Source organism: Natator depressus, chromosome 6 (assembly GCF_965152275.1).
Source record: "Natator depressus isolate rNatDep1 chromosome 6, rNatDep2.hap1, whole genome shotgun sequence".
Classification (NCBI taxonomy): Eukaryota; Metazoa; Chordata; order Testudines; family Cheloniidae; genus Natator; species Natator depressus.
Window position 1 is genome coordinate 47,521,144 of NC_134239.1, and position 12,778 is coordinate 47,533,921.

At 40.6% G+C, this 12,778-nt stretch overlaps 1 protein-coding gene across 3 annotated transcripts in view; it reads right to left on the reverse strand.

Moving 5' to 3' along the window:
• Nucleotides 1-12,778, reverse strand: part of NAV2 (neuron navigator 2) — a 354,826-nt gene that overhangs the window by 177,800 nt on the left and 164,248 nt on the right. For 2 of the 3 annotated variants that reach the window (XM_074955205.1, XM_074955203.1), the window contains exons 5-7: nucleotides 10,790-11,057; nucleotides 8,972-9,040; nucleotides 4,020-4,177 (exon numbers count right to left, since the gene is read on the reverse strand). In XM_074955205.1, coding sequence (XP_074811306.1) covers nucleotides 4,020-4,177; nucleotides 8,972-9,040; nucleotides 10,790-11,057 — 495 coding nt within the window. The remainder of the gene's footprint in view (nucleotides 1-4,019; nucleotides 4,178-8,971; nucleotides 9,041-10,789; nucleotides 11,058-12,778) is intronic. The other variant, XM_074955204.1, reaches the window with a different exon arrangement.

A 12,778-nucleotide genomic window follows, 5' to 3' on the forward strand; every position in this document is an offset into this window, starting at 1 on the left:
CTTCATTCCTGGTCTATCCCCGGCAAAGACAAAATGTAGACAGACACACAAACCCTTTGTTTCTCTCCCTCCTACCAGCTTTTGAAAGTATCTTGTCTCCTCATTGGTCATTTTGGTCAGGTGCCAGCGAGGTTACCTTTAGCTTCTTAACCCTTTACAGGTGAGAGGAGATTTCCTCTGGCCAGGAGGGATTTTAAAGGGGTTTACCCTTCCCTTTCTATTTATGACACCTTCTGTATAATAAGAGTCTGACAACTTCACCTTAGCAAAATGGCTGTGAGCCTGAAACCAGAAAGACAGCTAAAAGCAACATCATAAACAGCCTAATGCCAGGCCTCAGAGTGGCTGATAAGTCCATGTGCTTGGCCTGTGTTTTTCCAGCAGCAAAGTTGCAAGTGAAAATCAGCACCAAAGATCAGAATCTGCATTTTCTATCTTTCTTTTCTCTACCCTTTTGTGTGCATTTGTCTTGTTTTGTCTTAAAGTAAGCAGGATTGGACTCCAAGAAGGGCAGTTGCTCCTAACCATCTCAACTAAACTTTGTTTTTCCTGCTCAAGAGACAGTTAATACCACCTAAAAGACTGTCAAACAGGAGATTTCCCTATCAAAGAATTTATACAGCTAAAGGGAATAAGGAATACTGTTAAAATGAAAGCCTTACTTAATACTTTACACTTCAAATGCTTTAACTGTTTGTTTTTCTTCTTCTATGTCTTTAATAAAAGGTTACAAAGACTTTTAATGGCGGCTGGTACAATGGGAGTAAGCCAACGATCAACTGACATGAAACTCTGGACCACCTTTAACTGTTTAATGTTGTGACAACAAACAAGAATTTTATTCCCTTGGTGGGCCTGAGACATCCCCTTTTTGAGGCACCCCAGAATTGAGGCACCCAAAACAGTGACCACTTAGAAATTATGTCTTCTAATGATGACCAGCCCAAGGCACAGAGAATCACTGGCACAGCTACAGATCAAAACCATGGCCCCAATTCTGCCCTTGATTACTGGGGTCTAATTCCTATATAATGGTATGTCTACACTATAGCAGCATAGCTATGGAGCTGCAGCTGTGCCACTATATTGTAGATGCTTCCTACATAGATGGAGGGGATTTTTCTGTCAGTTTAATAAGCCACCTATCTGAGAGGCAGTAGCTAGGTTGATAGAATTCTTCCATCAGCCTAGCTGCATCTACAGTGTGGGTTAAATCAACCAAACTATATTGCACAGCTCTGAGCAATGTAGCTAGGCTGACCTAAGTTTTAGGTGTAGACCAGGCCTAAGGGAGGTCAGAATTGTTGTCCATGAGTCCTTAGTCCCAGAGCTGTTAACTTGCTGTCTGCTCTTATTAGATGAACCTGAGCAAGTAGGATCTTGGATGGCACAATTAGTAGCAGTCAGATGATCTCTTGATAGTACTGATGTTGCAGTGTTCTGTAAAGAATTAGTTACAACGTAGGAAATTGAGTGTTTTCTGACTGAACAAACAATTGATAAATAATTTATTTCAGTGAATGCAAAGAAAATAGTAAATCTAAAAATACCACAACTCCCTCCTTCCCAAGCTTATAAACATTCTAAATCAGTGAAGCTCATTCAGCTCCAGAGTTCACGGGAGGAAGCAGAGCTGTAGATTGTATCAACATGGACCTCTGATCTCCCCCTTGTAAAAGGCTACAGGGATCAAGATGAAAATAAAACTGACACAGTGGGAAGATAAATAGCAGGAAGACTAGTGAAGAACCAAAAAGGAGAGATGGAATTGCAGCAGCAGGAGAGAAAAAAAATCAATACCTTAAAGAACAGGAAGGAACATTTTTCTTTCCTACTGTGTCAAGTTCCTCCTCTGCCTTGGTGGGTCCTGTGCTTATTGGCAGATTTGCTCGCCTCAGAGGTTCACGGCAACCCTCAGTTTGGCCCCTTTTGTGGCTCAAATCTGCCGTTCACTCAGTTAGCCTCATCACTGGCCAGCAAAGGAAGAAGAACAATCCCGCAGTCTCTGCTGATCCACCTAGTGGATCGGGGAACAGGCCAGAGACCTTCCCCTCTGGTGGAACCCACAGTCCAGGTCAACTCCTCCGGTATCAAGTAGGGAGTTGGGGGGATGGAGGGAACCCGGGCCCGCCCTCTACTCCGGGTTCCAGCCCAGGGCCCTGTGGATTGTAGCTGTCTACAGTGACTCCTGTAACAGCTGCGTGACAGCTACAACTCCCTGGGCTACTTCCCCATGGCCTCCTCCCAACACCTTCTTTATTCTCACCACAGGACCTTCCTACTGATAATGCTTGTACTTCTCAATCTTCCAGTAGTATGACTTCTCACTCTCAGCTTCTTGCACCTCTTGCTCCCAGCTCCTCGCACTCATACCACAAACTGAAGTGAGCTCCTTTTTAAACCCAGGTGCCCTGGTTAGCCAGTCTTAATTGATTCTGGCAGCTTCTTGATTGGCTGCAGGTGTTCTAATCAGCCTGTCTGCCTTAATTGTTTCCAGAAAACTCCAGATTGTTCTGGAACCTTCCCTGTTACCTTACCCAGGGAAAAGGGACCTACTTAACCTGGGGCTAATATATCTGCCTTCTATCACTCTCCTGTAGCCATCTGGCCTTACCCTGTCACACTACCTAAAACTGCAGTATTAATCTATAAAGCAACAGTTGTATCATACAGTCGTTAACTAAAAGGCACACTTATTTACAGTTCCTCAGTAGGAGGAATATATTTAAATTCATGCTGAAACATAATGCCTGGTGTGAATCACTACGGTCATATTTACAACTAAACTGTTATGTTATCAAGTTTAAGTTTGACACCACTGAGAGAGCCTCCTTGCATTTTGGCTGAAAAAATGACTTTGAAGTCTGTTTTTTCTCTATTATGTATACAACAAGCTCAAAGGTAATACAATGGGATATCAAGCCTGAGTGCTTGTTATGTGCTGTGATAGCTTAGGGATGCCTGTCAACAAGAAAAATAAAGGAGTGGTGACTGGAATTATTTTGAAAGATAATTTATCCAGAAAAAAAAAGATAACAAAGCACTGTAGGAAGCTAGGAACAATGAAGATGTACAGCAAAGTCAAAACAAACTGCTAACAGAAATCCTCATCTATGCAGCATGCACTGAAGAGGGCCTGATCCAGAGCTCACTGAAGTCAATATAAAGATTCCCATTGACTTTAATTGGTTTTATCTCAGGCCTGAAGACAAGTTTGCAAGCATGGAACCATAGAGGGCCCTAGGAAAGAGAGAGGCACATCTCTAGCAGTGGGACTGTTTTAAAAGGAAAAACAAATAGATTTTGGGGAGGGAAGGTCTCAAATGCAGGTACCTACTCTGACTCTTACTCAGGTTTTCCCTAGTCTGGCTTTAAAAATGCCCGTGCATACATGAGATTGCCACTTAATCATTCAAGTGTATTTCCTTCTGGCACATTTTTTTTTGGTCATCTCTTTTTGTTAAATAACTACCAGCCACATCCCAATGACTATCTATTTCCACTGAAGTTGACAGCAAAAGACACTACCAACTTTAGTGGGAAAACGATCTCAAACACAGTTTTTATTAACAGGTTTCAGAGTAGCAGCTGTGTTAGTCTGTAGCTGCAAAAAGAAAAGGAGGACTTGTGGCACCTTAGAGACTAACCAATTTATTTGAGCATAAGCTTTCGTGGGCTACAGCCCACTTCATCGGATGCATGCAGTGGAAAATACAGTAGGACGATTTTATATACGCAGAGAACATGAAACAATGGGTGTTACCATGCACACTGTAACGAGAGTGATCAGTTAAGGAGTCCTTGCTAGAGGGACTGTTGCTGGTTTCAGTGGAAATGTGCTACAGAAGGACTGAGTGAAAGCTAGGCCAGGGCCCTAGGATCTGACCCTATATTTACAACAGACCACATATCAAAGAAATGTTTTCACCTTTTCTGGAGCTCCAGTCGTACTTCATTCCCACTGAACAAAACCAAAGCAAAGCAGATCTGAGGAAGTACAAAAGATTCATGGCACCTACCTTTTTCATTGCTATTTGATGGAGGTGGTTGTGGATTAACAGGTTTGCATTTGTCGTAGTTGTTAAAGCTCTGGCTGCGCCGGTTGTTGGCACTGACAGACCCACGAGTTTTGGTTTCGCTGCCTGCAGCAGATACCCTCGTGGTGGGACCTGGAAGTCTGTTAAGAAAAATAAGAAAACAGGACAAAGTACTCATAAGAAAAACCATGACAATTTGGAAGAGGAAAAGACAACTGAAAACCATGCGTAATCTGAGAATAAAGAGCGCAAGGCAAGAGAATTTTGTGGGTTTTGTAAGGAATTTAACCAAGCCACCACAAAACATCCTGGATAAAAATATACATAACAGTGACTACAGTTGTAGTTTGAATCGCTTTACATCAGGAAAACTCCTTCAGCTGGATATTGTACTATTCTAAGATGTGATTTTCAGATTTAAAACATTCAGAACCCAGTTCTGCCATCCTTATTTAAGTTGATTAGTACTGAACTTGGCAAGTAGTCTGATTGCTTTCAATGGGACCACTAGCAGTACTACGCAATCTAAGTTAAGGTGGCAGAATCAGGTCCTCAATCATTTTTCTCCAGTGCTATAGCCCTTGGTCTCATTCTCCTCTCCCTTATGCCAGAGTAAACAAGAAGCAACTCCAGTGAATTCAATGGATTTATGCTGCTGTAAAAGTGGTGTAAGAAATTTGGCCTTATGTTCCTAAACTCGATTGCTGAAATGCATTATACACAGGACTACATCCAATTCAGAAACAGACAATGGGACAAAATGTGTCTGTTGCTTAACAACTGGCATTTCTCTGTAGGGAGCACATTACATTTGTGCTCTGGGAACTGAACTGGCTACCAACTGATTTTCAATGGAAGGTTAATATTGCTTATTTTTGAATCTACAAAACCTTCTAAGGTTTGAGTTCTGGCTGCCTCAGAGACCACCACTCTCCCCATGTAGTAGCACGGCAGTGGGATCAACTCAGGAGCTTGAGGAACTGAACAGCCCCCGGGTTAAACTGCAGGATGCTGATAGTCATGTTTTGTCAACGAAGGGTCCTCATTGGAACACATTTCCCTTTTGATCCAGCAGAGCCCAGGCTGCAAGCTTTATCTGCTTTATCAGGCTTTTTCTGGGGAGAGGAGATTGGGGTTTTAGAGTAGATGATGGGAATGATTTCTTCTATTTTGTGATTTTTTTGGGGTAGCTGGTATTTTTAAAAAAAGCCCAATGGAGTTAGATGACCAACTCCCAGTGAATCTGAATAAGATACGGGCTTTTCATTCCTTCAGATGAGGCACCCTTGAAAATCATAGTCTTAATATATATACAGCACACTTTTATGAATCTAAATAAATGAAATACAAGAAAAACAAAATATGAAATAATGCCCTCAAAGTACATACCTGTAGAGAGTTGTTGAGACTTTTGAGTACCTTGGAAAGTAGTGTGACACCTTCATTTTTGAGGCTAAAAGCCAGAATCTGCTCACATCATGTATGGTAGCAACATTGAAAGACATGAGCTACTCTCAACCTTTATTATTTTCAGCATAAGTAAAAAAAAAAGTTTCTATAAAATCATGGTGACCTAAACAAGTGTATCACCAATGAGCCTAATGCCGAAGCCCTTACTATCAGAGTGTAGTAAAACTTTACTCAGGGAATACTGCCATGGGGGATGCAATGTGCAAAATCATTGTTACATCTGTAGCACCATTAGTGCTGGAAAGTCGGGAGAGGGGCTTTAGCACTGCTTTCCAAATCAACCAACTCTTCAGAGATTAGTGAAGGGAAAATGAAAAAATAAAAAAGGGAAAATCATAAATGTTAACAGATGCATGCACATGCTTCCAAAGCTCAGAGGAGGACAAAATATATGGGCACCACTAAAAACAAAAATATTGTATTTATAAATTCACATTACCACAGCCTCTGGCACATAACATTGTGGGTTTTGAGGTTTACTTTGTTGTATCCCAGACAACTGCCTTAAGTTCTCAACTGGTTATGAAGAACCTCAGCCAGTTTCAACACTAGGGGATGCTAGAAAATTATATATGGCATTGATCAAAGACAAATTAAACTTAGAACACCCTGGAATACTTTATCTATTGAAAAGAAGGCTACAAATGAAGAGGTGGCAGGGAGAAAAGATGGGAAACATGAATGCTTAGGGCTCTCGGTCCCATTTTTGATGTTTTCCTTGAAGTTGGCAGGGCAAGAGAGCTCATGCAGAGCCCATACTATTTAATAGGTGTTGAATCCAATCTTTTGCAGGCAGGGAGAGCCTTCAGGCTACATCACTTGACAGTCTGTTCTAAAGAAAGACTCCACATTGTTATCTAGTATGTTCTAATAATAGAGCTACTGGACTATTTTACAATTCGTTCCCTACTCTTTTCTTTTTTTTTTTCTGGTAGGATTGGTGGATGAGAAAAGAGTTATTCTTCCTAAACGGTCCTCAATAGTGGTGTAAAGATTTGGACCAAAATGCATTGCTCAGAAAAGCCAGCATTCCAGAACCTCAACAGCACAGTATGCTGAAGGGGGCAGCCCAGACACATTGACCAGCAGAGGAGAGCACAGGTTTTCAATTCAGTCATTATTGTAATTGCTAGTTATATAAATATGTATAAAATAGAAAATACACGTAAGAATAAAACACTTACGAAGAAGATATATTGTCAAAGCACTTATCCTTCCATCAGATTCCTGATGTGTGTTTATCGGATTAGTTTTGTTTTAAGCACATATCTTTTTACTTGCCCAGGACACTTTGAAAGTGTATGTAGCTACTTTGGCTATGGCAACACTACAGCTGTAAGCTCTGTAGCCACAGCCTTTGAGGGGAAAAATCTAGTTTCAGGATGGACCTCCTGGCTTCTTGTTATCAGAGATTAGGTACAAAGTTAAGAGAACACTCTTGGTTATTGCTCTTCAACACCTTTAGCTAGGCAATATGTGAACTAACTCAGACTGTAACCATGGCTGAGGGTGAACCTGATGGGTCTCAGGTGTCAAGTTAGTGTTAGGAAGGAAACAGAGTAGAGAGAATCAACAAGGCTTAAAAGATTATTCAGAATATGGGTTCTAGCGCAAAGCATCTTTCTGATGCCTAGATCTTCCCTTCACCAAATAAAAGACAAGATTTGGGGGATGTGAATCCAAATTATAGGACAGGAGTAATGTGGTTACATTTCCACATTATAGAAAGTGGTACAATTTACTGGTTAGTGCATAAAATGAGTAAAAATGTCAAATACACTACACTAGTTAATGCAGAACTACAGTGGAATTCCTAATTAAGTACATATGACAGCATAATAATACCAAGAGTAATATTAATCACAAGAAAGTCCATGATTAATACCAAAGGTATTAATAACGATTAGAGCAGCCTTTTTAAGTGCTGCTGTGAGGTGCTCATAGGGGTTGGCATGCAAGTCAAGCTGTGATTAAGGACAAAATGGACAGAAATACCTATTACTCACTTTCAGGGAGATTAGATGTTCTCTGCTACAGGGCACTAGGGAGTCCAGGAACAGTGATGAGATATATATCTACCCTGTTGTTTTGTCTCATCTGACACACTTGACTAAGTTCCACCTTTTATTACCCAAGAGAAAACTAGCCCTGACATTAGTAATTTCAACAGTGTAGAAATGAAAAGAATAACTGGTACAGAAATTGTGTGAACCTTCCCTTTTCAAAATGAAAAGCTCAGAAGAATGACCAAGGTCCATTATTTTCTTGCCAACATAGAATCATAGGACTGGAAGGGACCTCGAAAGGTCATCTAGTCCAGTCCTCTGCACTCATGGCAGGACTAAGTATTATCTAGGCCATTCCTGAGAGTGTTTGTCTAACCTGCTCTTAAAAATCTCCAATGTTGGAGACTCCACAACCCCCCTAAGCAATTTATTCCAGAGCCTAACCAACCTGACAGTTAGGAAGTTTCTCCTAATGTCCAACCTAAACCTCCCTTGCTGCAATTTTAGCCTATTGCTTCTTCTCCTAACCTCAGAGATTAAGAAAAACAATTTTTCTCCCTCCTCCTTGTAACAACCTTTTACGTATTTGAAAACTGTTATGTCCCCTCTCAGTCTTCTCTTTTCCAGACTAAACAAACCCAATTTTTTCAATCTTCCCTCAGAGGCCATGTTTTCTAGATCTTTAATCATTTTTGTTGCTCTTCTCTGGACTCTCTCCAGTTTGTCCACATCCTTCCTGAAACGTGGCACTCAGCACTGGACACAATACTCCAGTTGTGGCCTAATCAGTATGGAGTAGAGCAGAAGAATTACTTCTCGTGTCTTGTTTACAACACTCCTGCTAATACATCCCAGAATGATGTTTGCTTTTTTTTGCAACAGCGTTACTCTGTTGATTTCGCAACACTCTTTCCTAGGCAGTCATTTCCCATTTTGTATGTTTGCAACTGACTGTTCCTTCCTAAGTGGAGTACTTTGCATTTGTCCTTATTGAATTTCATCCTATTTACTTCAGACCATTTCTCCAGTTTGTCCAGATCATTTTGAATTTTAATCCTGTCCTCCAAATCATTTGTAACCCCTCCCAGCTCAGTATCATTCGCAAACTTTATAAGTGTACTCTTTATGCCATTATCTAAATCATTGATGAAGATATTGAATAGAACCGGACCCAGAACTGATTCCTGCGGGACTCCACTCGTTACGTCCTTCCAGCATGATTGTGAACCTGAGTGACTCTACCCTCTCTCCTATTTAAAAAAAGAAAAGTTGACCAAATATACACAGTATTAGAGAGTACACAAGGGAATGCTCTCTAATCCTGCGTATATTTTAGCTATTCTAAATGCTTGGCTACAAACCATCAGATAAATAATTTAAAGATGAACCCTAAACATGCAGTTGGAAATCTTGCAAGGAGGGTTATCCATGCTTCACAGAAGAGGAAGAAGTGCTAACCTAGAAGTCTTTTTCTGACCGAGAGTGAATCGGATGATTTTGCTTTGAGATGAGTCCCTGGGTGATGCACTGTACAACAGGAAAGAAAAAGCGGAAGAAAAAGAGTGAGCAAAGAAGAAACATTCACAAAACGCTACTGAGCTGAGCCAATGATTTTAGAAAAGGGAGTTTTTCCCATATGTTTCACATGACAAAGAGCTTCTCCCCCAGCATAACTCCTCAGACTTGATTCATTTTCTATAATGCATGTTAGGTTCATATACAGAAGTGAGGTGCAGCACTAGCCTAGAATGATCTGGTTTGTATGTTACTGCAAAGTCAAGTTTCATTATTCATTTCTTTCGAACTTTTTATTCTGTACAATGGTCTGAAGAAACTGAACGAACTGGTAACATTAATGCATGCTGTAGTTAATTCACAACTCTCCCAATACACAAATCCTCGAGTTAGATGTTTCGTTTTGGCTGATTTTTTTTAAATTACTTTGATTTTAATTCAATTCATAGACTACTTTGCAGGCACCAGACCAATGTTCAAGTGTTGAGAAAGGATCACTGAAACAAGTTCCTGTTGCTCAACTTCATTTTACAGTAATTGTTCTGCACTGAAGCTTATGACGATTTTATATGGCTGTTAAGAAAAATGGCTATGTTCAATTACAGAAAAAAAATCCCTGCTTTGTTGAATAAAAAGAAAGCCAGTTTATGCTGAAAGGCCAAAAATGGAACAAGCTTTGACAACTGTCCCACTTGGCCAGACTCATCTTAAGGATTTATACCTCTGGTGGTATGTTTGGTATTTGGAAACCAGCCTTGCTCTAGCACTCAATTTAAAATTACAAACTGATCTGTAGTGTTACACTGAAAACAAATCAGTGCCCATATATTTAGAATAGGAGATAAAAGAGATGTACAAGTATGTCTTCAGTGGTGCTAAATCCTGCTCACTTTACTCCCGTCCGGAGTCCCATTGCCCTCACGGGGTATGCAGTCCAATAGACAGAAGTATACCAAATAGGTACAGCATGTGCACTGTCTCCACTATTCTGCATGAAATCTAACTTGAAAGGACCATCTCTGAGTATCAGAGGATAGGTCAATCCTCACAGTACATTCAACGCCTGGTCTCTCTTCTGGGATTGCCAACAAAAAAGGTGCCAGTTGTAATGTGGACATTTGTCTAAAGACAACCAGAGTGAGACTCATTTCATATAAGCCATGAAACAGCTATCAGACAGGTAGTGACTTTTGGACAACAAACTTAGGCTGGATTTGAAGCAAAAATAATGGTGAAGGTATTCCTCAATGGAGATTTCTTTCTTTTTCACCTGAATGCTTCAGCAAGGATCTTAAAATAAAAAAATTATAAGACACAAATCACCATGCTTAGTGGAATCCCTGTGAAGATCCGTTTAATATAAAGTCCAGACTTAATCTTGATAGTGTCCTCTAGGCCACCATCCTTGGTTTTGTGTAAATGACTGTGGTGTTGCCTGACAAGTATACCTAATTAAACGCTTTGCTAGCATAAAACAAAAGAAATAAAGCCACCACACTTAAAAGAACAACAACTAAATCCTGCTTACTCATGTAGCAGGCATTTTAAACCTGTATAAATGAATATTGCTGACACAGACAGAACTTCATTATTACTTCTAGTTCGACTTCAAGGGGTGTGAAATCGATTGCTATGCAGCTTTCATCTTCTGATAAGCTGAGATGCTAAATACCTTCTGTTCTAAGGAGAAACTACTATAGAGGCTGTTTTAGTTTCTGAAATGCCTTAAAACAGAAAAAAAAAATGGAGAAAACATCCCACCTTGACTGCATTTCTGGTTGTGCTTTTAATTGATGATGTGTAGCTTGCTGGGGCTGTTGGCACTGTGTTTGGGGTGAAGCCGGCATCTGTTGCTGTTGCACCCCGACTGGACACGGGGATGGAGGCCCTGCTTGCTGGGAAACTGTTGGAGGTTGCTGAGATGGATGGTGCTGCGGATGTTGTTTCTGTGGCTGCTGCTGCTGCTGCTTATACCGAGACAAGCTGAAGAAAAGTCCTAGAATGGCCTTTAGATTCCCATTCCTGATTTCTGTAAGGCAATTTTTTAAAAGTCACTTGTCAACTACCAGTTTAGTTTTTTTTTTTTTTTTTTTTTTTACAGTAGAATGGCTTATTTCAGCATTCACGCTGTTCATAAAACTGCCTGAATTTAATTCCTTTAGGATACGACAGACTCCCTGCAAAACTAATTGGTATCACCGTTGATTAACATTCGGCATGAACCAGAAAGTAAATTAGTTATTGCTCCCCTACAGTGATTGCAGTGAATGTATTAGAAATGAAAGACATGTTGTGTGCTGGTGCATTTTAATAAAGAATTCCTTTAAGCCAAAATTAAGACGCAAAAATCAAATGCAACGTAGCAACATCATGCAGCAAATGATTAGCTTTACGTTCTAGTCCCCAATGTGCATGATGGGGAGAAACCACAGTCATACAGAATTGCATTGTTTTCATTATGTCAGTCTAATTTATTTCACTTATGAAAATCTAATATACTCGAATTAAGAAATAGAATTAGTGCGTATATTAGTGGCTATTCTTAAACTAGATAATTACTAGTCTGATCTTTTCACAAGGCAATAAGGGCCTGGTATACACAGTACATCTGAAGAAATTAGCACTGAATTTGTAAATATTTAAGTTCCTAATTGTCACATGTCCTATCTTGCATATTTTATAACACACACACACACACACACACACACACACACAGAACAAGGGTCCTGTGGGAAAAACCTAGTATGTGATTATGTATCATAACGCATATGTACAAGGGGCTGAATTAAGGTTGCACAGACAACTTTAAAACAGGTATTTCCTAACTTTTGAGTGCTCCACTTTGCTCTCTTAATGTGCTTTTAATGAGGGGTTCAGAGTGCAGGAGGGGGCTCTGGGCTGGGGCAGGAGGTTGGGGTGCAGGGAGGTGAGGGCTCTGGCTGGGGGTGCAGGCTCTGGGGTGGGGCTGGGATGAGGGGTTTGGGGTGCAGGAGGGGGCTCCAGGCTGGGGGTGGGGCCTAGGGGTTCAGAATGTGGGAGGGGGGCTCCGGACTGAGGCAGGGGATTGGGTCTTGGGAGGGGGTGTGGGCTCTGACCTGATGGTGTTCAGGGTGAGGGACGGGGCTCTGTGGGAGCGGGGCCACACCTCACCCAAGCTGCAATTGCAGGGAAAGTCCTTCTTAGCCCAAATGTAGACAGAATCTTGTGGAAATATAGCTGCTAAAATCTAAGAAGTCTCTGCTGAGCATGTGCAAACAGCAATTTTTAAAGGTTTATAACTTGATCAAATTTGGGCAGGTTTTCACAGGAACAGCAGAAGACATACCTTACCAAATATCAAGTTCCTGCTTCACAGCATGGGGGCACTAAAAGTTGCCAGAATTTTTTAACATTGTTTCAATAAATCTTTTTCCTAACCTCATTCTCAGAAATAGCTGAACTGTTTTGGCAAAATATTTCAAAATAATTCAGCATGAAGCAGACAGACACTCAGGAAGGAAAAATTCAGCCCAAATGGTTAAAGTTTAGCAAGTGATAAGCAACTGAAAACAGGACCTTATAATAGGAGATGTCAGGCAACCTTAATAATAAGAAGTGCTATCAGCCCCACCTATAATGTATAATTTGATATTTGTGAGTGCATGCCCATCTGCTGAGTTTATCAGAAGATAAACCTGGTTTTAACGTTTTCTTAGAAACACAGAAAATAAGAACCCACACAAAAATATACCCTTAAAACAATGAAAAGCA